At 35.1% G+C, this 27,528-nt stretch overlaps 1 protein-coding gene across 2 annotated transcripts in view; it reads right to left on the bottom strand.

The window, feature by feature from the left end:
* The window catches only part of LOC6651118 (mushroom body large-type Kenyon cell-specific protein 1), a 58,158-nt gene extending 31,317 nt beyond the window's left edge, over positions 1-26,841 (bottom strand). Inside the window, exon 1 of one of the 2 annotated variants that reach the window (XM_023180259.2) lies at positions 26,693-26,841. In XM_023180259.2, the coding sequence (XP_023036027.1) occupies positions 26,693-26,786 (94 nt within the window). In that variant the 5' untranslated portion in view covers positions 26,787-26,841. Of the gene's footprint in view, positions 1-6,739; positions 7,029-26,692 lie in introns of those variants that run through there. The other variant, XM_023180260.2, reaches the window with a different exon arrangement.
* Positions 26,842-27,528: the final 687 nt, after the last annotated feature.

The raw sequence follows: 27,528 nt of genomic DNA, 5'->3' as shown, positions 1-27,528 counted from the left end.
GATGGCCTTAGTAACAATCGTTTTAGTTGCATTTTTATAACTAAACCAATCAAAGTCGAATGAATAAAAGGTATACTAACTATTTTTGGCACATTTTAGCTGAACAAGAGCTAATCTGAAAATTCAGAGAACTGTTTCTGACTCAGCGCCTCATTATCTATTAGAAAAGTGTCGCTGGATCCACGGTTTCAACTCATTTTTGTTGGCTTGTGTAAAATTGAACTTGTTTATGGCTAAGAACCAGAAGTTATTTGAAATTAGATCATGACATATCCATTTATTTCTCGACTTCCAACTGCAATACTTGGAAAATTATTTTCCAAATTAGAACTCGAATAGTTAGAGTTTAAAAAAAAAATGAAATTTGCCACACCCACAATCGACTGGAAAGTGAGCAAATTATAGGTTGATATATACCTTATAGTTAGCTTTATTTCTTAACAAATTGGCACTTGGCTACCTGTTTTCCTTTCTGTTAAACATTATTTTCGATTTTTCTTCATTTTGTCTATTGAAGGTTGTTTTCAAAATCAACGCTAATATCTATTATTTAATGCCAGGCAATTTGGTTGCAAGACAGACTCTTTAAGTCGGGGTTTTCTTTTGGCATTGATTGTGATTATAGTGAGTGAGAGAGGGAGAGAGAGCGCGAGAGAGAAGAGGGAGCAACTAATCTGGTGTGGCACACGACAAAGCGTCTAACAAATTGATCATCAACAGTCGCATCAGCGGTTCGCATTTCTAACAACAAACAACAAATCGCCACTTTGGTCGACAACATGAATGGCAAATTACAAGAGCAGCAACAACAACACCAACAACAGCAACAATTTGCTGTAATACAACAACAATTACATTAAAACGCGACCATAAACGTGCAACCAAACAGCAATAACATGCCACAAAAGCTGGAGTTGGTCTTGAGGTTGTTGTTTCTGTTGTTGTTGTTGCAGTTGGCTTAGCCGAAACCGAAACCAATACCAGCAAACGGGGCATAAAGTTTGACGATGAAGCAGGCGCTACCAAAGTCATTCCACACCTTGTAAAATCAACAACAACACAACACAAAAAAAAAAACACTAGCTAAGAAGAGTTTAAGATAGAGAGTCAGAAAATGATAAAGAGTGAGATGGCTACAGACTGACAGAGAGAGAGTAGTATATACAGAGGCAGCTAGATGCAGGCGTGCAATTTGCAGCCTAGAAAAAAAAGGAGAAGAAAAAAAGAATAATAATTGCATGTGGAAGTATTCAGGGAGGTAGGGAGCAGCCTAGGCAAGAGATCTCAAGTCGCGTCATTCATGACGACGACGGCGACGACGACGCGGAGTTTGCTGCAAGTGCAAGTGCAGCTGTAACATTAACATGCAACAACGCTGCTTCTGCTGCTGCTGCTGATGGTGGTGGTGGTGGTGCTGCTGCTGCTCTAGAGATGCAGATGCATTCAACGTCATTGTTGTTGCTGCAGTTAGTTACTCTGCCAGGCAGCAGGTGAATTGCACGATTTTCAATGCAAAAGTCAAGAGCGCCAACGGAAAAAAGTCGTTAGCCAAGTTTAATGCATAGGCCCAAACAGGCCGGCAGGCAGCAGGTTGGTTCGTTCTTTCATTTGTTGGTAGGCAGTTGTTACTATTTTGCCGCTGTTGTTGTTGCTGCTTTTATGGCTAGAACTGTAGCATTGGTGGAAGTTCGACCAGCCGGCTGCATATTTTTCTGCCTCTTTCGGTTTTTTTTTTTTTTGTTTTTCCCCCTTCTTTTTATAGTAGAGTGTTTGGTAGTAGCAGCTTCCTTTTGGCAGTTGTTTGACGTTTGTTCCCTTTGCTCTTGAAATCGTTCTCCTACCCTCTTCCCCGCCCTGTTTGAACAACTCCTTTCCCACAGAAATGTTTTTTAGACAAAAAGCCTAGCATCTTGGCCAGGCATATCTGCATGCCAACACAGACAGCTGTTTCCGTTTGTAAAAATGTTTGGTTAGCCCAATGATTGGCAAGAGATTGCAGCCAGATCTGAATCCGAAAGACATTGATGTTTATAAATTTGTTTGTTGCATTTAATGCCAATGGACTATGTATTAATGTAACTAATTACATACATACAAACATATACGACGTCAGTAAGTAAGTAAGTATTTACCATGTTTGTGTGTGGTCTTTGGGTTTTCCTAGAACACCTAAAGCTTTCTTCTATTTGGCCAAGTCAGCAGTTTTCATTTCACTTTGCCTTGCAATTCACATTTCTTTTTTTAACTTTTTTTGTTTTTATTATTTATTTATTGTTGTTTTTTGTTTTTTTTTTGTTAATAAGTATATTTAATGTTCACACATTTGTCACGTTGTTGTTTTAGTTTTGTTTACCATCACATTGCATTTATTTACAACACCTTTTTGTTTTATTGTTATGTGTGTGTGTGTGTGTGTGTGTGTGCCTCTAAGTGTGTCTGTGTGGGGGGGAATTGGCGTTATCTAGGTAAACAATTTTCGAGTGTCCATTATCTAATAGAAATGACCAAAACAGCTGCCCGACTAACTATTAAATTCAATTCCAATTAAATGTCTTCCGAAAAGACTTCCATTTTGTATCACAACTTAAATAAACTGAACTTTACTTTGGTTGAAAAAATACGCAAAATAATATAAATAATTGCGTTCTATTGATATGTCTTTAAAAAAAAATAACCACATTCAATTATAATTGTTTTTTATTTGGGTTTTTTTTTAGATTTCGTCTCGTTAATCACCCAAATTTGTATAGAGCTGTGATTCAGAGGGCTTCAAAAATAAGAGAATTTTTGCAAAATAAGAGAAGATTACAAAAAAAGAACCCTTTGTTATTATATTAAAATAATATATAAATTCATGATCCAATGGGAGTTACATTTCAATACAAAGCACAAATTGAATTCAATCACTAATTTCTTTAAATATATATATAAATTGGTTCATATCTTATATTGATTACTTGAAATGAGAATAAGTTTTGAAATAAAATTGAAATGATTCACTGATTTTTAAAGCCAACTGCAATAGTCATGATTGTTGTTTTTGATTAGTTAGCGAAAAATTTCCCATTGTGGTTTTTATAAATTGTTCATCATTATAGAAATGTTTTAATCTTTTACCTCGACTGATCTTATCTGTTTGCATATTTAAGAATATCTAAAAAACTACCTTTTATGACTAATTTCATAAATTTTTGATGGAATAATACTAGAATTCTAGATTTATTTTTGTATAATTTGCTGTCTCAACCAAATAGAGATAAAGTTGAAATAGATTTATGACTGAGCGGACTTCTACTATCAGTGGAAACTATTTTGTGGAATGTGTATGAAATGTTTCTATATACATCCCATGATTTTGTTCATCATATTTGTAATAATAATAATGAAAAAAAAAACTGAACTGTGATAATTAAAACTATGAGTAGTTAGTGGTATTGACGTTTTTTTGCAGCTGCTTTGATATATAATATTATTTTAGTTATATATATGTATTTGATTTTATATATAATTTTATATGTGGCTACACATAGAGAGCTAAATTTTCGTTATGGCACACAAATTTTCAACACAAAATAAAATCAATTTTTTGCGGCTGATAAGAGAAAGAGTGCAAAAAATATAACAACAACAACAACAAAAAAAATCGCGAAAATGTTTCCGCTTTTGATTTTTTTGTTTCACATTTTAGGTTGTTGTTGTTGTTGCTTTTGTTTGTTCTTGTTGCTGTTGCACGATTCATGCAATGCATTCAATATCAATATTTCGCATTTCATTTTGTTGTTGCTGTTCAATAATTTCTTGCTAAACTTTTTTATTTATTTCTGTTTATTATTTTTGTTCTTTTTTTTTGTATTTTATGAGAGAGATTTCATAAGTACATACATTCTACCTCATATCAGGCGAGGCGAGGCAAGGCAAGACAAGGCAGGACGGGGCGGGGCTGATGTTTCTGTATTCGCAATTTGGGTCAGAATTGGTCGAGTCAGGCCCGACTGATAAGGTACTGTAACTGTATGTGTCTGCTGTCAGATTATTATATAGATGTATATGTATATATATATATACCCACTTAATAAATATTAAGCACATTCTGAATTAAAACTATCTTCAGCTGTGGTGGCTCTTGGTCATCATCATTTTGGAGATAAGAACCAAAAAAAAAAAATGCAAAGAGATATGCATTAAGTTTTACGTTTTTCACGCTGTATAAAAAGAAAAACTTCCGCTCTTGATTGGGACACAAGTCTGAGATATGTATATAATTTGATTCTGATTCAGTTTCTGAATGAATGCAGATTATTTCCCTAGATATAAAATGTTGTAATTGACGAATTGGCATTACGTTTATGATCGTTTATATTTTGTGAGAAAGCACTCTACAGTTGCTTGAACCTCTGTCCTTAAGTTTGATATGAATACATACATATATAGACATATGAGTATGTGGTTACATATGAGTGTGTATCTATTCATGAGTATATTACTGTGATCGTTTTTCTGTATGTAAACCATTGTGACGACAGTCTCTGATAAGTATCTTTGTGTATATCTTTGTTTACACATTTCGCTTTTCGTTGTACGTTTTGCTCTGATTTTCGCTAAATGCATACATACACATTTATAGGTATACATACATACATATAGAGAATTCGTTTTCACTGAAGGACAATGTCAATGAGTTATTGCACAAATTACAATTTAATATATGGAGGATTTACAAAACTGATAACCGTTCAATGTTCTTGAGTAACGAAATGAAGTAATACAACCAAAACGAAAAAAGAGTTGCTAAAGGTTATTGATATATATTTTGAAATCATTTTCACTGATACGAAATAAGACACTCAAGGATTTCAAAAGATTGTAAGTAAATAAGACGCATTAACGGAAAATAATGAAATCAAGGTAAAAATTTGTGTGAAATTCGTTAAGAGAGTTCAATGAAAATGCCTTTAAATATATTGTATATATTTAATAAACTTGGTTAACAATTGATGTATGATCAAAATTGTGAGAATTTAGACATTATTAAGGTCTATTCTACACCAAACTTTACTCGTCCAACCTGTCTATAAATTAGCTATATTAACTTCTTTTTTGGTGTAGATCAGCTATAATACATTTTACTAGTTAGTTTTAGCGTTAAACACATGGTATGGCTATTGCAATTCTGGAGTTCTTTAGCCAATTCTGCTGATGATAGAACTTGGTGGTTGTTGAAATAGCTATACAGACAACCTGCTCACCTTTTTGTGCTATCTTTTAAATAATCTTTTTTTGGAAGATTGACCTCGAGCTGGCTAAATTGCAAGGTTTGATTTAAATTTCAAATACGTCGTAATCTAACCAGATATTTACTTTACATAAATTTAGATTAGATATTTTAGCATTAGGATTTAAAATAACTCCTTTAATCTAATCAAATTGAATTTGGACTTAAGTAAAAAATGTAGAATTGGAAAATAAGAACAGAGTTACACTTCTTTCAAAAGTGTAAATAATCTAAACAAAATGAAATAAAATATCTGAAATATCTGTATTCTATATCTAGATTTTAATAAATGTTCTAAATAAAAATGGAATAAAAAAACTAGCATATTTTAATTCCTATCTTCAAGTATAAGTAGCCAATATATTTATTCTCTAACTTTCTTTTAAAGACATAGTTTTTTGTATGAATATTTTAAGCATTGCGACTTCTTGGACCACAAATTTTGTTTAACAAATCCCGAAAAAATCCTAAAAAGGTTCCACGATAGGTTTTTTTGTCAATAAATATCTCTTACTATGGGCAATAAATAACATAAATGTTTAATCCAATATGAAATGAAAACGTGGTTTATGTGCCAAAATAAGTGTTTGATCCCGCTGTCCCCACAATCGGATGACCTTAAAAATTAGCTATTCCTTAGAGAACTTAGAGATTCAATTCATTTCTTATCTATCCCTTAGAGAATTTAGAGATTTAATTTGTTGTTTCCATTACTTTGAATAATATGTATACAGGGTGGGCTGAAAAAGTCATCCGATGTTGTTTGGCTCTCATTTTTTTACCTAAATAAATAACTTTGATTCTGTTTTTAAATTATGTTTATTTAAACCTTGATAATTTTATTTGTCAAGTAAACATACGATTCATTTTTTATTAAGAACAAAAAAATAAGACTCAAACAACATCGGATGACTTCTTTTAGTCCGGATGACTTCTTTTAACCCACCCTGTATAAGTTTCAACAATATTAAAGCTAATGTGATGGGACTGCTTATTACATCCTATAGAATTTCGCTAAATTATACGAATCAAAAATCGTTCCACTTCTTAACAATCCTCATGTTGTAGTAAATAGTAAAATTTGGAGGCATTTCTCACTTCTGAAAACTTCTTTCAAACTATATGCTCTAGCAGTTCTCATTTTTCTTTCATTGCAATATAAGTTATGGTTGATAGTCTTGTAGAACCCTGAACTTATATTGCAAATCAATTTTTAAGCAGACCAATTAACGAATTCCATTAATTTTTGGATACTAACAAAGTCAAATATATATTGAAAACATATTCTTTGTGCTAATCGATTGTCAGGATTGTTTTCCTCCCAAGACGAGAAAGCTAAATGATGTTTCTGTTGCATTATGTACATATGTATGTACATACATAAGTAGTTGGTGCATTATTTTCATAAATTAATTGCAATTGCATTGAATGAAAAAGATAATAACAAGATGTAATGGATATACGTACATAATTCATAGCTGCTGATGTGCATAGCATCACATATATTTTTCTTAAATTATTTTTGCCCAAAAGCGAAATTGATGTTGATGCTGCCACCATGCGGCGGCTGCCGTTGCAGCTTACGTATGCTGCGCTGCTGCTGCTGCTGCTGGTCGCGACTGCGCTGCTGGACTATGTAAAGTAAAAAAAGAGTAAGAGTTGTTGGCGGAGGAGTCGAGTGGAGTGGCTTGGGATGTTGCTGCTGGCGTTGATGTTGCTGCTGCTGCTGCGGTAATTTTTCTGTTGCTGTTGGTGATGCTTCTTCTGTTGCTGCTGTTGTTGTTGTATATATATATATATTTTTTTTTTTTTTATATTTATTGTGCCTTTTTATATACAATATATATAAATTCTTCTCTTTTTCTGTCGCGTTTTTTTTTTGATTCTCGGTGCGCGCACAAAAGGCAAAATGCAGGCAATTATTATTGTTATTGTTGTTGTTGTTGCAGATTTTTTTTTTGTTATATATTTTTCGGCTGTTGGTTGGTTAAATTTTTCCTTATTGCTGTTGTTGTTGTTGGAGTTAAAGTTGTTGTTGTTGTTGCTGTTTGGTGTTGTTTTTATGTAGAGCAAAAAGTAAATATGATGCAGCGCAAAAATAAAACGGCTTTTCGTTACGAATTTTCGTTTTTTTTTGTATCCCTTTTTGTTTCACCCAAGCTCTCGTTTTTTTCCTTTTTTTTTACATATATTTATACATATACATATATGTATGTGTATGTATGTGTGTTCAATTTACAGACAGCGGCAATTGTGTGATTTTGTTGTTGCACTTTGTTGTTGTATGTATTTTATTATTTTAATTATAATTTTCTTGAATTTCTTTTTTTTTTATTATTTTTTGGTTTTCGGTATGGTTTTTGTTGCTGTTGTTGTTGTTGTTGTTGTCTTTTGTGTGATATGTTTCAATGTAATATTTTAATATTTTTTTTCCTCGTTTTATGTATTATACAGCATTAAAAATAATTCAAAAGTAATTTCAACTTTTTTAATTATTTTTTATTTTTTTACCTTTTTCTTGTTGCTAGCTTTCTTTTTAATTTGTTGTTGCTGTTGTATAATAATGTTTTATATTGGATTGCACTTTTGTTGTTGTTGTATATAACTTTATTTTGTATTAAATTCAACATAAATTTATTAACAAAAATTTAGTGGTTGTTGTTGCTGCTGCTGATGCTATTAAAATATTAAGAATCAAACGAAATGGTTAAAACTTTATGAACATTTTTTTTTTTGGTGTTGTGTTATTGTTGTTGTTGTTGTTTGTATTCAGTCAATTTTTGTGAAACGTGTGATTTATGATGTCATTGCATCTGCACTTTTGTTAAGATAAAAATGAAATTGAAATCTCCATGATAAAAAGAAAAATTATCGCTCTTTGGCAAATATTTAAGCTATTTATGGCATTTCTTTTTCGTTCTTTCTCTTTTTCTTTTTTTTTTTGTTTATTGTTTCTTTATTTTATTTTACTTGATTTTGTTTTATTTTTCGTTGATTAATGCTTTTGTTGTTGCTCACGTTTTTTTTTTTTTGTCAATGAACTGACAATGATAAGATTTAGCGGCGCTTAATAAAGAATGTGTTTAAACATTTATAAAATATATATTATAGATATATATATATATATGTATATTGGTTGGTCATTTTAAAGAACTTTCGTACAAAAATTCTAAAAGTCATGCTATAATTTCTAAAATATGTTGAAAAGTCTATCTAGATTATGAAATCCTTAAGATTGAAATTAAGATTTGAATTGAAAACTGTTAAATTAACTCATTTAGTTACCAATGAAGAACTATTAGAACTAAAATATTTTAAAATTGGAAAACTGTATTTTCAAGTATTTCAAGTACTTTTCCGATCAATTTATGCAAAATAATAGGGCAACCTTTTAAATTTGTGGATATAAACGGAGTTAAATATGAACTCAAATGAAATTAACAAACTGCCCAGCTGCCCCAGGTTGTAAATGGTCAAGACTGGGAAGATTTTCAGTTTTGAGAAAGATGGCAAAAAAAAAAAAAAGTTGATGGCAGCGGAAAAATGCCAGAAATGGGAGAAAAAATACATTCGCCGGGCAAGTTTTGAACAGTAAAAACAAAAAACCAAAAAAAAGGGGGAAAATAAAGAACAAAAAAATGAAAAAACCATTGTAAATAGTAATTTAAGTTTCGGGCAAAAGGGATGTGCCAAAATACAAAAAAAAAAAAAAAGAATGATGAGGCAGGGTGCAAAAACAACAAAAAAAATTGCCAACCAGCAGAGAGTGAGACGGAGTGAGAGAGAGAACGGAACAAAACGTAACGGAAGGTGAGCCAAGCCAAGGAAATAAGCAAAATCAAATGATGCTGCGCTGCTTTCAGTTTGGTTAGCCCATTCAGCTGGGAGTTGCAGCAGCTAGCCAAGATGTTGAACGCACATGGGTTAAGCTTGGATGGTATTCCAATTGCTGCGCAGATGGCAGCGCATGGACAATTCGCTGCGAACCGAACCAAAAACCATCCGGGCAGTAGAATTTTTTTGGCTATTTAATTTGCAATTTTTTCTTTTTCTTGTTGCAAGTTCTTTTTTCTCTTTTGGATTTGTGTTTTTTGTTTTTTTTTGTGGGGTCTCTGTGTTTTATTTTCATCTTCTTTTTTATTTTTTGTTCTCTGTTCATTATGCTGTGCGCCAAACCCGACGGCAAAGTAAATGCCAGGACTGGCAGGATGAAATGGTAATGGGAACCACTGGCCATTGTCATGATGGAGTTGCACTGTTTGCTGCGTTAGTAGTGGGGGATGGATGTGGGTGGTGGGGAGTGTGGCCTGACGAAAATTGAAACTGACAAAAATTTGTTACATTTGCCTTTGCATAAAGTTGACGGCTAGCCAGGCGGCAACCGCCCACATTATATCCCACCTAGGAAAAGCACCACCCCGCACCATCAGCCTTTACCATCACACTCTAGTTATTACTCCTCGGTTAGGTACTTGTAGATACTTCTTTTGCAGCTTCCACTTTTTTTTTGTTTTGTTATTTTTTTCGTTACATCTTCTTTTCTCATTCTCTTTCTCTTTTTTTTTTGGCTGCTTTGTTTGTTTTGTTTTACTGCTGCTGCTGCTGTTTCTGTTCCTGAAGTTTGCTACAGTTCATTTATATGCTGCTTTTGTGGTATATTTTTTCCTCTTTCACATTGTTTAATTCTTTAGTTTTTGTTTATTTTATTTTGTTTTTTTTTTTTGCAATTTTAGGTAAGACAAATTTGGTACGTCAAATGAATTTTGTTCGCCAACTTCATCAGAAGCGTAACAAAAGTGCAGGGCAAAATGTTGTTGATAAATGAAATATATATGTATGAATGCATGAAAGTTTGATATGATTTCTTTTTTATTTTATTGATTTGTAGGTTTTTTTTCACTATTTATTTCTTTGATATTTATTAGCGTTAAGGGTAATTCCATAAATTGTGCACTTCTTATCACAAGATTTTGCTTTTATATGTTTTCATGCACTTTTTTGAATTTCTTAAAAAATTCTTAAGAATTTATTGTAAAATTTTAAATTAACAATCACACACACACACACACACACGGACACACACACATTCACACACACATGCAGGAGATAATGAGGCACACACGCAGGCGTTTAAATACGCACATGAGCTGGGCAATGCAACTATTCAACCAAAAGACCGAAATAAAAATGCATTCTATAAAAATTTTGCGAGTGCGCGAAAAAAACGTTTTCCGCGTTTTGCATGACGGCAACGACAACGACAGCACAGCAGCAGCGGCGACAGTGACTGCGTCGTTGGCGTCGACGTTAACGTATACCCATACATACTCACACACCACAATTACAAACACACACATGCACACACACACAGAGACACACAGTTGACGAGACAATTTCAATTATTGTCCAGTAAGAATAACCGAAAAAAATCAGAAAATACGACTAAAGTCAATGAAAGCCTTCACGTTGCGTGCATTGCCCAAAAAGACTCATCACTGGGCGCACACACTGCGTATACTTGATAAAGGAATATATGTTTGTTGATAATTTCATTGATATGCCGAAATTTCTGTTATGATTTCTTTATTTTGACACTGACACTCCCGAATTATGTTTGTTTCTCATTTAAATATTTATGTTTCTTTTTGTTGTTGTCACTTTGTTGTATTCTGAATTTTCAATAATTTGTGATTTATATTTTTGATAATTTTTATGTATTTTATTTTCGTGTTTTTTTTGTATTTTTTTTTTGGGGAAATTCTGTTTTAATAATTATTGGCAATGACTACGTGTTAATAATGGTCAATGGCAATGTGCTTAATGCTCTTTACGATTGATATACGCGATCGGTCGGACGCTACACCTAAACCTCGGTACGTCTCGGGCCGCGTCCGAAAATGCGTTCCGTTGCATATCGGATGCGTTGTGTTTATGCGACTGCCGAAGCCGACTGCAAAATTATATCACAACAACACACGAAGACAGGCAACTAGCCGCCGCAGCACCAGCAGCGACGTCAAAAAAGAAAAAAAAACACAACAACAATACGACAAAATGTATACAAAAAAAAATTGCATACAAGCGCATTCATACATAAAACTAGAATGCTCAGAGCGCTCCCAGAGAGACCTGCGAGAGCGAAAGCGAGCCAAAGAGCAAGAGAATCATTACCATCATTGAGTCACTGAGAGGGGCGCAAACGCGAGAACTTTAGGAGTGTAGCACATAACGGGGTAAGTGTAAGCCGCACACAGAGAGACTCAGCCTTAACCGAGAAAGAGAGATAGAGAGAGCACCTGAGAGAGAGAGAAACAGACCACAAAAGAGAGTGACAGAGAGAGAGAGAGTACGATGAGCGAAATGCATTGCTAGCTAGCAATGCAATTCTCGGCTAAACTGCAATATGACTGCGAAGCCAGCGCGCGTTGATAAAAAGCCAGCCGACTGCGCTGCCAAAATAGCCGGTGTCAATGTTGTTGTTGTTGTTGTTGTTGTTGTTGGTGTACCCGCTAGTCTCGTGTCCTCTCTTCCTGGCTTGTCAGAGCTTGACATTGTTTGACAATTGCCATAAGAAATGTAGCTCACAATTAACACATACGTGCCATACACATACACACACACAAACACCAAAAGACTCGCAAGGACAGCAGCGGAAAAAAGAAAAAGTCACTCAAAATTGTTAACCATTCGCTCACACACACACATGATAGAACAATGACAACACACACAGACACAGAAACAGAGAGACAAGCATCTCAAATTTATTCACCACATTTTTTTTTTCGTGTCGCCTTTTTTTTATTTCGCTTACGCATACGACTACAATAACTGTGGGTTAAGTTAATAAGCAGAGAAGCACACACACACATATAGAATGCAATTCTGCTGCAGCGCTGCCATCGTCACAGCAATTAGCTGCATAATGGTAAGTTTTTAGGGGGAGCAGCCAAACAAAAACAAAAATTAAAAAACGAGAACTCCAAATTTGATATTTTTCATAATTTTAATGAAAAGCTAGAGAAGAGAATGTTGTAAATTTTTTCCATTTTTTGCAACCCTTGTGAAATTTGATTTATGTGTAAAGTCCCTAATTCAATTATCAACCATTAACTTATAATGATTCATATTTGCTATCGTTGGATTGTAAAAACAAGCAAAACAAAAATGGCCTCCGTTGTTGAAAGAAACAAAAAATATTACATTCCACATTACTTCAAGATTATTGTAAAATTTTCATTTTTATATTTAATCGATAGATTAGGTTGATTCAGCAAATATTTTCCTTTTTTTTTGGTAATAAGTCTTACAAAATGGGCATGAATTAGTAATTAGGAAAAAGATTTGGTTTATGTAGCTAGAACACTTTAATACAACATGATTCTAAAAGTTTAGATAGTCAAATATGATTTAAATATACAAAAGGTTACAAATTAAGTGATTTATGTACATATATCCCGATTTGATAATTGTGGCTTATGGTAATTGTAAGTAAGCTAAATTGTTTCAAGCGTTTATTTAAAAAAGACATCTTTTACAAATATTCCATTAAGTTTTATTTAAATCCAAAACTTATGAATAAGATCTTACAATTAGAATCACTTTTCGAATACAAAAACTCACTCACTTTATAGAAGAACTTCTGCTCATTGAAAATAAAGTGCAACACTGCGAAGGGGGCAACACTTTAGTGGTGAGTTTCCCCATGCAGTTGAAGCCGACTCAAATGTTTATACTCGACTCAAGAACATGGCTCAAGACGCACACCACTCACTCACTCACTCAAGCACACACATATTCTTAGTTGCACTATTTATGTAAATGAGAGAGTTGAAATTAAATATATATATATTTTTGGTGGCTTTACTTTTTTTTTCTTTTTGGCAAATATGAACTTTGCTTTTGCTTTGTTTAACTGCTAAATAATAAAAAATAAAAACTACAAAATTTTCTACTGATAACTAGATGGATTGATGGTTAAAAGGGGGGAGATTTCAGAGAGGGGTACACTAAATGCGCAGTTAGATTGTCCAAAATGCGAAACGTGTCATGCGATTGTTGGCTGTCTTTTTAAGATGACTAATTATTGACATTTCTTTCTATGCAAAAAAAGCAAACTAAAAAATAAAATGATAGGGGTTACATCTCGTCAAGTATTTCGTATGTTAGCTATAATTTCTACACACTTTTGATTTCATTTGCCTTAAGCAATAGTCGTAAGTAAGAGCAACAGTAACGGCAACAAACAACTTACAAGAGCAACAATAACAATTGCAGTTGTAAACGCCAACGACCTGACTGACGCACGTTCAAGGTATTATCGCATAAATGCTCACACACATAGTGAAGCTGTCACATGTGTGTGTGTGTGTGTGTGTGTGTGTGTGTAAGCCCTTGCTCATATCAACAATAATAATGCGAGCGCAACAGTTGCAAAGTCATATGGCGAATGCTGCAACTGAGCGACACTTACACACTTACTTGTCCCTCTACTATCTCACTCTCTCCCTCTACTTTACTCTCTCGCTATCCCACTGTCTCTTTCTTTCGCATTTTGGAAAGAAAAACAAGGCAGTGCCTTTTGGATGATTGATTTATCATTAGTTAATGCAATAATAAAATAATAAAACAAAATTAACTAATTTCCGTTGTTACATTGCCGCAATACCCTTAGGAAATGACTTGGCAAAATAACACCTGAACAGAAACTATATACATATATATAACACTCAAATAGGTCCACGGAACTTTTTGATACAGCCGTGTTCCATTTAAAAAATAACGTATAAAGAACGTTTATATATTGTTGTATATATTGTTGTAATAAAGACTTTTGCTCAATTGTTAGCAAATCCAATCTTGTTACTCCAAAATTTGAAAAAAATCGGATTAATAGTGATTTAAAAGATTCTGTTCTAATAAAATATAGAAATAGAATAGCATTAGAAAAAAATAAATGATAGGATAGAATGACTTAATAGTTTTCATCAGATAGATTTATAATTTTATGAACAAAGAATCTTCATTTTACCCCATCAAATGGAGTGGAGCTACATTTAGTGAAAAGTTCTAGAAATATGGGAATTTTTAGAGAAAAGTCTACCAAGGGCCAAAAATAGTTCGAAAAATATGATTTAGATACTTTAACTAGCATACTGTATGTAGGCACTTGGTTTAAATAATTACAAAAACTTCGCTCGTCATGACAGGAATGTTCATATAAAAATATAAAAAACTGTTTTTTTTGGGGTATGCAAATTTTTAGCAATAATTAATATGCTCAATTCTGCAAGGGTATTGGAAAAATTGCATTGCAAAAAAATTGAATGATAAGAGCCGTTGCATACACTCATAAAAAACCAACGATATTCTTTATAAATAATTGGATAATTTTTTTTCTTGAATAGCTTGAATATCAGAACCACAAGAAAAAAAATTAAACTACAAATGATCTCGAGTTGAAAGATTGTAAAAAACTAAAAAAAGAATCCGATAATTATAGTTAAATTATTTGTTGTCTAATACTCAAAATCAATCAATTTAAGATAACAAGTCCTAAATAGTTATATTTTCAATATCTTTCGCCAACTTCTTGTCTCCTTTTAGACAAATTGGAATGCAATGCAAAGATTAGTCCAATCTAAAACTATTCCTCTTTTCCAAGTGTAATTGAGTGTAATTGTAAGTGTAATTGCTTATGTGTGTATGTGAGAGTAAAAATTCTGTATAATTCATTCTAGTGTATACATATTCACAGTTTGATCGTCGTTCATTGCTTATCTTTGTTTTTGTTGACTTTTTGTTTTTCCAAACGACAAAGACAACGCATTTTTTGTTGCCACACAAAAAGTTATTGAGACACATGCAGTTTTTCACAACATCTTCATTGAACTGTGGCTATATACAAATAATTGTTGCATTATTTCTATTTTAATCAACTGATAAGCTTTTAATCAATTTGACTTGATTTTTTTTTGTTTTGTTTTCTTGAGGTCTGTACACACATATTTATTATTGAGTTTATATTGCAATTTCTTTTATTGAATTTGAAAATTTTGTTGCATGCGTTGAGCATTTTTATAAGCTGACAAATGAATAATTCATTACAGGGCGTAATATTGTTTTTTCGCTGAAACAATTCTCATTCCATTAAGCTGATTATTAATTGCCGCAATCTTTTTTGCCATTTTACACTTAACTGATTGATTGGATATAAGACTTCTTCTTATTTTTAGCTAAGTTTTTTGTCATTCTTAAGCTTATAATATTTTGAATCACTGTTAATTGCGTATTTTAAGGAATCAGCTAAGTTAACTATTTCCAATTGATGAAACTACCCCACTAATTGATCCTCAGCCTCACTCAAAATATCATAAAAGTTTGTTAAGAAAAAGTTTGCAAAATATTTCATATGCATATTTTCCAAACTTTTTCTTAGGCTCATTGTTTTCAACAAAGTCATAACTTTTAGTGTGCCTTGTTACTTAAAAATAGAGGTTCATAATTTGGGAAACAAAGTTCCCTCATTTCACAGCTCTAAATACTCCACTGTACGAAATGTATTTCAAAGATGAACGACAGGTCGTATGAGCAATATTGTGTAGAATTTTGGCTAAAATGCCAACTACTTGACACTTAATTGCAGCTTCTTGATATTTGCATTACCTTGTTTTGCTGCCATTATAGGTGCTTAGTATTGATTTTAAATTTCATCATTATAGTTAGACGGTTTATTACGTATACGCAGCATTTGCACATGCTTTCGAATTGAATATTTTTCAAAAAATACTCTCGCACTTTATTATATTTTTATTTTTTTGCTTCCGCGTAAATGTCGTTCAACAAGTTGTTGTTGTTGTTGTTGTTGTTGCTGCTGTTTCTGTTGTTGTTGTTGTCGTCATCGGATTCGCTGCCATCGTCAACTTTACCGTTGCAACGCCATTTTGGTCAAAACCCAAGGTAAACGTGTCTCATTCATTCTTTCAGCTTGTTTATGTTGGCAATTTCGTTACGTTTGATTAGTGGCCGGCACATGGCATTTGACTTGCCAGCATTTTGATTGCAATTTCAACAGGTAACTGGATTTTGATTAGTTTTCGTATTCTCAACCTTGAGAGCATTTATATACATATATCAACTTAGTATATATTATATTAAATGCTAAGGAAATTGTTTTGCACTTGGATGGTTCTGTTAGATTTGCTTAGCAAAAAAAAATTTATAGCACACGATTTCTGCATTAGTAACCAGGAGTCAACTTGCTCCTAATTAAATGAACAAAATGTCTATACTCGATATTGAAATTGTACAATATAGGGGAGAACAAATTCGAATGGTTGACATTAAAATTCATGCCGTAGAGCCAGACTCTAATGCATTTTCAATGTATTTTTACAAGCAATGTGCTGAATATTTATCGATTAGATGTCGTCGCCTGTTTCACCAGTTTCTCTTGCCTGTTTTTTTTTCTGCCATTTTTTTTTTTTTTTGCCATGTCTCGGGAAACAAAGACGCAGCAGATATAACGGAAGTACAGTTTGTAGTGTCCATACAAAAGCTGGCAATTCTTGCTTCAAGGAGTTGAAAAACGCCACAAGTGCCACAAGTTAAAAAATAAAAAAGAAAGCAAGGAACTTTTCGTTGATTCTTTTGGTTTTTTTTTTGTGCATTGTACATAGAAAAAAGTATGGTATTATGATGGGTTTGGGTTCTACAAGTTTTCCAAACTCGACCCACAAAAGCAGCTTAGGAAAAAAATATGAAAATTGTCTGGAAATTGTCATTTTTTCTCTCAGAGTGTCCTTTTTTTGTGTGCGTATCGGTTGGAGGCGGAAAACAATGCAGGCCGAAAAAAACAACAACCTAAAATGATTTCAATGTTTGCCTGAATATGCAGTGATAATGGTATTTTTGGGTGTGGCCGCTGGCACTCGGAACAATACAGAAATTTCTTGTTCATTTTGAGATGCCGTCAACAGATTGAGATTGCTTTGTTAATTTACCAGTCTTTTGCCTGCTATATACCTGTTGCTTACATACATATGTGTTGGTGGAACCATTCATCCTTTTTGGCTTTCTACCAAGCAACCCAACCAACCAAGGGACTAGCATTAGCGGCAAACAAGCAAACAAGTGTAACATGGAACAACAACAAGTTGTCGACAGTTGACAACTGTTGCTACATCTGAGGCTGGATGAGAATTCCAGTCAGAGGAAAACTTCCTTTTTTTCGCAAAGCACCATGCATGGTGGGAAGGCGTTCGTCGAAAATCGCCGAAAGTGCCGCGATGGCAATAACAACAGCTTCTCCCCTCCACCCCCCTCTCGTACCGTGTTACTGGCCGTAGGCTGGGGCTGAAGTCAACTCCACTGCGCCTTGTGTGGTGTTAGGACGTGTGAAGTGCATGTGGCGGCCACAAGTCTTTGCATACTTTTCTGCGTTGCCACTTGTTGGTGTGAGTCGGAAAACTCGTGTGTGTGTGTGTGTGTGTGTAAAACTTATGCAACAAGTGCGCTAGTTTCTCTTTGCTATTTTGTTGTTGCTGTATAACAATGTTACAAAGTCAAACATAAACGTCTACAACGACGCCATCAGTGTCGTTGCATGTTTGGGTTTTCTGGGTGTCTGGTCTGTTGCTGCTTCTGCTGCTGCTGCTGCTCGTTGTGTTCCTCCTTCTACTCCTTTTCCTTTTTTGGCACATTGTTGGCTTTTGTTGTTTGGTACGAACGATTTGCTGCTTGCTGGCTGTTGTCTATTTGCAAAAGTTTCACTCAAAACCATTTCCATATAAGCATAAAATTCTTGTTACACTGTTTGCCTTCAAGGTTTACTTTACTTTAGTTTCAGGTTGTGTTGCAAATTTACACAAAATACTTAGTCAACGAGTGTCTTCTTAAGCATATGTTTTCACAATCTGTTAAAGGCTAAAGTTGGCCAATATTCACGCCATTTTGGCTTAAACTGTTGACAGAGTCTGGAAATGCAATTTAAATTGCTTGTACAAAACAAACTTTTAGAACTTAAGAGATCATTTAATGGCATAAACCTTCTGTATGGTATTTAGTTAGTCTCTTTTCAGAACATTTAAGAAATCATTTAATACTTATAAAGTCAAACCATCAAAGTTAATTCATTTAATTGAAAAGTATTGTTACACAGCAGTTTGTTAATTTATTAATTTAATGTGATTTTTCCTTCAACTTTTTTTATGTATTCTTTTTAATTAATATTCTATTCAAGCTATCATTTGATGAGATTATTTGATGGCAGAAGTTGTTTGTGTGGTATTCGTTGAAGACAGTTAATCTTATTTTGTTAACATCAAAGCAGTAGTTTAAAATAAAGCTAATTATTTCTCAGAAATTTAAGAATTAAGGTGAAAAGTTTAAATTTAAAACTCTAAATATATCCCTTTTGTCTTTGACATTTTGTTTTTAGTGATTCTTTTTAAAGATTGTTAAAAATTTCTTTTAAACCGTTTATCCCAAACAAAAATTAAGTCAGCTTTAAAGATAATTAAATGGGTTTTCGGTAGCTTTTTTTTAACAAATAATAAACTTTAAAATAAGTTAAAATGTCATTAATTGTACCTCAAGAATTTAGCTACCAAAAAGTAATTTTCAAATGGACGACCATTTAAGAATCGAAAAAGCAAGAATTAGACAGTAATTGACTATTGACTATTTTCATAATCGACTTTTAAGAGATTTCAATATGGCTTGCCAAACAAATTTCAAAGACTTAAAGGTTTATTGTGTGTTGTAAATTAGATTTCAATTGAATTAACATATTTATTTATTACTATCATTGCCACTCACCTGTCTAAAGGCATTTTCAAATTTTCCACGAAAACGAATTTTCTATTTTTGAATACAGTCAATTTAATTAAACTCTTACAACGTTTGTAACTATACAAGTTTTGACATACATATGCTAGACATCGGGCAATTATCTGCCAGACTTTTAAAATGTCTCTATATCTCTCTCCATTTCGCCATCGGGCGGTCTCACTCTCACTATTGTAAGTTCCGCTTTGTATCTGTGTGTCTGTATGCAAATGTTGGTGTGATCGCTTTAATTAAATGCCTACACATAAATTATCTCATTGCAGTCGACGACAATGTCTTTAATTAAATTTTACACAAGACACATTCATACACACACACACACACTCATACACACATATGTATATAGCGACAGCTCGAGCGGAACGCACAAAAGCACACAACACTTTTGTCTCAGCACTTGAAACGAACGCGACAGCGACGATAACAACAACAACAACAAGAATTCAAAACGTTAGCGACGTCAAAACGTTAACAAATGTCAAAAGGGAGCAACAGTTGGCGCCAATTGTTGCTTCAATCAACACTCGAGTCCGCGAATGCCACAATGCCAGATGGCAGATGGCAGCTCCTTGCAAACTGCTTGATATTGTATTCATGCGACCACTTTTGCCATTTTAAGTTAACACAATTAACTGAGAGCAGGTAAAGTCGGTGTATTCAAAAAGGTAATGGTTACCAAATGCCATCAAAAAACGAGTGTCACTTTAGTTGTTGCTATTGCTGCTGCTGCTGGTTAAGCTGCCGAAAAGTAGTTGTCGTCCTGTTGGTGGCTGCTGCCAAACTCACTTGTTGCACAATGCGCACCGAACACCGAACGCCAATATGCAGCAGCACCAGCAGCAGACAAATAGTTCTGACTCTGCAGTCGCTGCCGCCGTTGCCGTCGCTGCCAACTACTACGACTACAACTACTGCAAATTCGACAAAAATGCGAGATACACCCACCAAACTATAAGGCGGGCACCCGCCCGCCCAGTTGAAGGCAGCCATTCAGCCAACCGAGTGCAGCCAAATGTTGCTGCAAAACTCAAACCCAGCCAAATGCTATTCACACACACACACACACAGACTCTAACCTCTTCCCCAACCGCCACCCCTTCACCTTTCAACAAAAACTACCAAAAGCAAACGACGAAAGCAACGCCATGCCATGCCATACCAGGACAGGCAACGATGTCGACGAAGCGACGAAACTTTTTTCGAGCACACGAAACTTTTTCAGCACAAAATAAAATGCAGCGACGCCAACAGAGAAGCCCCTTACCGCCTCCTTTCGTCTTCCAGCCCCCTAAATGGCAACCCAAACCCGGAGCCAAACGCCAACCCAAACCATCTACCAACCAACTAGCGTCGACTATTTTTTTTGTAGCTTTTTTTTGCGCCATTTTGTTTTTGTGTGTTTTGCTGTTTTGCCTCATCCCAACGCCTTGCCACCATCTCTTGGCCCCCTCCCCCAGCACCCAGCCCCATCACTCCAGCTCTACGTCCACACGCAAGCTAAACTCGCACACAAACTCACATAATGTGCATTTTTTTTTTACACTGCATTTTGCCCAATGTCCTTAGCGCCATATTGGCGCGTTTGCTTGTTCTTCTAGCCTCCCCCTGCCTCATGTCTTTCGCGTCTCCCACCCGTCTGCCGCTCCTTCTTCTTCACCCTGTTGCACCCACACTACTTCGCATTAACTTTGTGCTTTTTCGTGCTTCCGCTTCATTTTTTCTGTACACAAAACACAAACACACACACACACACACACACAAAAAAAAGAAGAATGAAAATAAAGCAAAAATACAACCGAGGATGTAAAAAAAAGGAAATGCTGCAGAAAAAATGCAAAGGAAAAAGTTTGCTGCGTCTTGTGCGTCCAGCCAGGAGGATATCATCATGCTGGCAGCGAATATTGTTCACCTACCTTGGACCAAGGCAAATTCACAATCAAACTGAAGCCCCAAAGCCACCTCAGCCCAGTGACTTCCTGACAGACCGACCAAACGACCGACACATCGACTGGACGGCTGACCAAACAACCTCCCATGAATACTGCATCCTGCTTGCTCCTCGTAGCCAAAATGCACATAAGAAAGAAGCAAAGGACGAGAAAAGAACAGAATGGGGAGGACGAAAAAAAAATGCCCAACCGATAGGTGGGTTAAAGAAAAAGTGGAGAAGAAAGGAAAAAAAAAGCGACGACCAAAAGCAACCAACCAAAAAATCTATTTTCCAATTTCTGTGCACCCAGATGCTACCCGCTCCATACACTCGAACGAACCGAAACCAGGAAGAAATGCCACCCAAAACTTGGCACGACATGAGGCCGGCAGCATGGTTTCACCCACTTGTGGCGCTTCGCCAACACCAGATGGGCCAGAAGTGGAGGGGCAGAGGGGCAGAGAATGAGCGTACATGAATTTGGCTATGTCCTTGCTATCGTATTGTTGTTGTTGCTATTGTTGTTCCCCCTCTAACACGAAGGACGAGAGCGGCATTAGCGACTCCTTCGGCACTTGCAGCGTCATCGTCATCAGCGTTGTTGTCCTCCTCGTCATCGTCGTCCTCGTTGTCGTTGTCGTAGTCGGCATTGTCGTTAACTTTGGCGTTGGCGTCGTTGCCGTCGTCCTCGTTGTTACCACAAATAACAACAACAACAACAAACTAGCATAGTGGAAGTGAAGAACTCGTAAAAATGTAACCTAAAAACCGCCAGAAAAAATGCTTCGCTATATTGCGAGAACATTCAACTAAAAAAAAAATATATATATATATATATGTATATACGAGAAGAAGAAGGAGAGAGGAAGGTTGTGTCTGGAAAGTAGGTGGAGTACTCATTGCGTAGTCCATAAAACGATGCGATTCCGGGTTGAACCCAACCCACTCAACCCCCTCAGCCAACTGTTGGCAACTGGCGGCATCGTCATCGGCATTCTAGCTTGTTGCATCTCCTTCTGCCAGCGTATTGCCGTAAAAATGCCTTTTTCTTTTTTTCGTTTCTTACACCAAGACGATGACGATGAAGAAAACGCTGCCATCGACGTTTGGCATCGGCTTCATTGGTTTTGCTGTTGTTGCAATCGAAAGATGCGTTTCGGCTTACAAGAGAAGCAACCACTACCAACTGGCATGTAGTTAGATTTCAATGGTTGGGAAAAATGGCCCACAATATTACCCAACACCTGCTGCTTCGCTGCTTTTTTCCCCAATACTCTGGTACTTTTCGCTCAACTACTAAGAGTCACTTCAATTTTTCTTAGTTTCACACTTTTCAGCTATTGCCCAACAGGTCGTTGATTTTCTCAATTTCTATTTTGATTTTGTTAGCTATCCAAATTGACTTTTATAAAATAATTTGGAAAATAACATCAAATGTTATGTAAGTCGTGGGCTTACTATTGATGTTAACAAATTGTAGGGAAATATCATTAACCTCAAAGCCCTTTTGTCAAAATGGTAAAGAAAATGCAAATTAGAAAAGCCAAAAAATTACTTAAACTTAAACTTACAAGTTTAAAAAAGGTTTATTTTTAACAGTTCTGCTTAATAGCTGAAAGGTAAAGAAAAGTTGTCAAAACAAATTACCCATAAACTTTAAATAAAACTTTTGATTCAACAAAAAGTTCAAAAAAGGTTTTTAAACACTCCTAAATAACAGAAGAAAGATAAAAAAGAGTTTTCAAAACAAACTAAAAATGAAATTCCTTATAGTTATATTATTTATCCATTATATTTAAACACTTTCTTGCTTTGTACAAAGTTTTGCATAAGAGTCTTTGGAAATTAAGAAATTTTTGTTGATGCTGGCAAAATCTTTAATAAATACAAAATGAATCTTTTATATATAAGTATTCCTATCTATGTATTTATATGTGTTACATGGCGCCTGACCATATCAGAATCCACAAGTGGTATACGTATGTCCCATTGCAATCAAATGGAGGACTACTACACTGATTGAGCCATTGCCCGGAAAGCACAGGGTACACAGTCAAAGAAACGAGGGCCAGGACCAAACTATTCGTGCAACAGGCTATATAAGTTTTTGCCTTCTCCACCCACCCGAAAAACCCAATCCGATTTGTGTCCCAATGCCGTCTACTACCCACACTGCTTTAGCCAACCAGCGGCTGCCTGGCTGGCCTCTTCTTCGATCAACCCAAAAAAAAAGAGAAAAGAAGGAAGAAAAAAAATACCCGAACGTTGTGGGGTGGGCCAAAGAATAAAAAGAAGAAAAAAAAAAGATGGTATGGAAGAAAATTCGTTGCTCGTGCCAAATAGAAACACACACACTTATACACACACCTCCCATTTGGGCGAGGGCAACGAAAATCGGCCACAAAAAAGGAGGCTAAAGCCATTGCAACAGCAGAGACGATGCCAATGCTCGCTCCTCGTTGGCTCGTCTTTCGGTGGCAGCATTCGGATGATTCGGTTGTTGCTGCCTTTCTGCTGGCTTTCGGCACACCAAACCAACAACACCGTCCCTCTAACAAGGAGGGGCTGGGGTGGGAGGTAGACCAACGCATTCGGCAGTCATCGTCTGCATTTTTATATTGTGCAATATATTTCGTAGGGATACACTCCTCCTCTAACCAAAAGTGTTATCCACAGCTACTAACAGAACCACCGCACCACCTGCTTCTCTCTAGCGCTTAAGTGTGGTTCGTTATCTTCCAGCACTTCGTTTTGGGCACAAACACACACACCCACGTAGAATACCCATACTCCTTGTTTGGTCTCCTTTATGTAGGTGCAGTTAGCTGGGAAACTAACCCAATCCAAAACTCAAACCCAGAAAATATATCCTAAAACCCAGACACCGTGTTGGATTTTTTTTTTGTATTTTCGTATTTTGCAGCTTCGTGGAAAGACGACGGTGAATCCTCGCATTCATGCAACTCATCCTTCTCCTTCATCTCTCCTTCTCCTTAAACTAGATCCAACAAAAATTGTCGTTGGAAAAATGTGCCAAGGGTTTGGGTTTGAGTTTTTAGTTTGGGGGCTGGAGCTTGGGTTTGGGGTAACTGCTTCTGTCGCCAGGCGGCATTGGAAGCGCTGCTGGCTGTGTGGGAATGTCAACTAGAAACAAGGACGATAAGCATTATGGAGCGCATTGAGGAAGTAATTGAGTGCATGAGACAGGGACGAAGGACGGCCAGGCAAGGACATGCCAGGCTACCACCCCATTGTAGCTTGAAAAAAATAACGAAACCAAATACATACATACATACTATATACATATATATGTATATATAAGTAATTGTATATATAGGTGGTATGTATGTATGTACCATCCACCCACTCGTTACAACAACAAAAGGCATTTAACGTTTTAATGCAGGTGACGATGGTTTGGGTATAGAGAATAAGGATGAGCTAGCACTGGGATGGTTTGGTTTGGTTTGGTGGTGTGGCTGGTGTGGGTGGCCAAGGGATAGGGCAACTTGATGGCAACGTGCTAAACGTGCTCAAAAACCGAAATGAGTGTTTCAGGCATGAGGTAAAGGATAAGGTGGCAGACGGCAAAGGCAAGCCAAGGCAAAAGAAGACGGGCGAAAAAAATGCAATTTATGTTAATTTTTACTTGGTGTTTGCTTTGGCCAGACCTGGCCAGGCCAAGCCAACTCAGGCCCAGACCCAGGCCGAGCGAGGCCAAGCGTCTGGGCGCCTGGGCACACGGTTTTTTTTTCGTTGTTTTCTCTTTTTGCATTTTGTTTATTTTACTTTTATTTCAAAGTTCTCCTCTTTTTTTTTTGTCTCTGCTATATTCTATATTCTTTTTTTTACGTGCTATGTACTCATGGAACGCTAAAGCCAGTGCCATATGGTGTAAGCTAAAGCTGTTGCGGCTGAAGAGGGGGGCTATGTGAGGGGGGTGTCAACTTATGTTGATTAGGGATGGATAAAGTCAATTTCTATATGCATTTTTTTGTTTTTCGTTTTTGTTTCTTGTGATTTTTCTCCCACACACTTCATTTGCCATTTACCAGCAAATCCCATTTACAGCCTTAATATGAGAGAAGAGACTTCGTAGAAATCCTATCTTACGTTGCACACAGACACACACACACACACACACACAGAATCCTTCCAAATACATCCGATACTTGAAAATATAGAAACAAATTTAACTTTTACTTCAACGAAACTTTGTATACTCTAACGATGAAACGACTGTCAACTGAAATTTTGAAAAAGCACCTTATATCCTTTCTTAGGATCGCTAGTTGTTGTATCTGGCATTAACTTCCCAAAATATTGAAGTCAGATGGTCATATAAAGAAGATAACTCTAAGAGTAGAGCATTTTCAAGTTCACTTGTTGTTCCCGGAAAATCTAGTTAATAATAGTTTTATTGGATGGAAATTAACGTTTGTAATCGTTCAAATTTTTTGCAGTTTTCTCAATATTACCATATAAAAACAATAACTTTTATTGAATTTGAAAGAATTTCCAAAAATTACATGTTTCTCACACTGATCATTTTAAATCTAGTGACAAAAATGTATCAACATCAATTTTAAAAGTTAATTTGTAGCTGTAGTAATTATTTAAAACGTTAAAAAAGAGAAACATTTCCTTATCGAATTTTGATTTTCCAAAATTGTATTTTTAATATCTCAGACACTGGAGTCAATCCAGAAAATCAAAAAGTCAATATTTGAAATCAATCAACAAATTACCTTGAAAAACAGATGTGCTCCTTGTCGCAGAAAAAAACCTTCTTTTTAGTTGCTCTGCTATTATACATATATAAATTTTAAATTGAAGCACTTTTATTTAGGTTTATTGTAAACATGTTTTTAATTATTTTTAAGGTTTCATTTACAAAATTTATCTTCTTATAGAGAAAAGAATTTCTTAATCAAATTCACCTTTTGAGTAACTACCAAAAAAATATGAATTTTGATTAATCAGAATAAAACTAAGTATTTGTTTCTATATCTGTACTCTTCCATAATAAATTTCACTTTATTTACTAAAATTGGAATCTGTTTAGTTTATAGTTTTTATCATATTATGATATATATAACCAAAACATTTTCTCTATACATTATAAAGACTTTTTTCAAAGCTCTGTCAAACATTTTGCCAAAATGAATATACACTTTTCACATTTGATTTTTTAAAGTGTATGGCAACAAAAAAGAAGAAGGATATAAAAATCTTTACTAATACTAATGCCAGCAGCTATACGTGTGTGTGTGTGTGTGTGTGTGTGTGTGTACAAAGGATTTGCTGGAAGATGCCGCCGCAGTTGCTGGAAGTGTTTGCCGACAACGAACAAAAAAAAAATTGCTCTAGTTATATACACGAACAACAAGATAAAGAATAAAAGAAAATAAAAACAGAAAGATATAGAAAAAGAGATTGGTGTGGCTATTCCCTTTAGATTTCAACCCGCTCGCATATCAGAAAATTATTGAGCTTATTTCACAGAAAAAAAAGAAGGAAACTGCTCATAGACTTTTAATTGGAAAAGTAATATGTAGTTAGGTAACATTATATAAATATATATAGAACATATTTCCGTATATACATAGATGGATTTTTATAGGAAGGAGTTTTCGTTTGCTTACCAACTATATGTAGCATATCCTTGGACCATTTCATTAGCTCTCGCTTGATGAGACGCCGCTCCTGTTGGCATCTGGCAAACGAGCACTCGGCCATATTTTTTGTTTTTGTTTTTTGTTTTTTTGAGGCACACTAATTGAACACAACTGTACTTGTATCTGTTCTGTCTGTCTGTTTTACCTGTAATGCAACACAAAAAAAAAGTATATATATAAATATTGGAAAAATTTTGATGCAATTAGTGAAACGAAAATTTCCCCCCTCAATGGCGTTGTTAGTGTTAATTTATTAAATCTATAATGCGCCATATAAAATTTCATATATTGGCTGCAATTGTTGTTGTTGTTCATGTTCTTGTTGTTGCATTTTCGAACGCTTGAAAAATGATTAAACGAGTTTTATTTCAAGGTTAGCTCGAAAACACACACAAAACCTGTTGCACTTTTTTTTTTCTTCTTTTTTGTTGTATTATTATTATTTCATATGCTCAATTTTTTTTTGCATTAATATTATTTTTAGTTTTTTTTTTTTGTTTTGTTGTTTTAGTTGCATTCTTGTCCAGCCAGTCGTGCGTTGTTGTTGTTGCTGCTGTAGTTCTAGTTGTAGTTGCTTTTTTTTTAATTTTTTGTTTTTGTGGTTTTCGCTATAATTGTGGGGGCTTTTACTATTCGGGCAGCTACCAGTTTTTGATATTTCCTAGTTACACACACACAACAAGGGAACCATATACTTACTATATATATATATGTATTTGTTGTTGTTGTCATTTAAGCTGTCTATTACATTAATTTATTCAAATGCAATTGTCGTTTGGCGTCGCCGTTTGGCGTTTGCATTA

This window comes from Drosophila willistoni, chromosome 3R (assembly GCF_018902025.1).
Source record: "Drosophila willistoni isolate 14030-0811.24 chromosome 3R, UCI_dwil_1.1, whole genome shotgun sequence".
Taxonomy (NCBI): Eukaryota; Metazoa; Arthropoda; class Insecta; order Diptera; family Drosophilidae; genus Drosophila; species Drosophila willistoni.
This window is presented reverse-complemented; position numbering and strand designations above follow the sequence as displayed.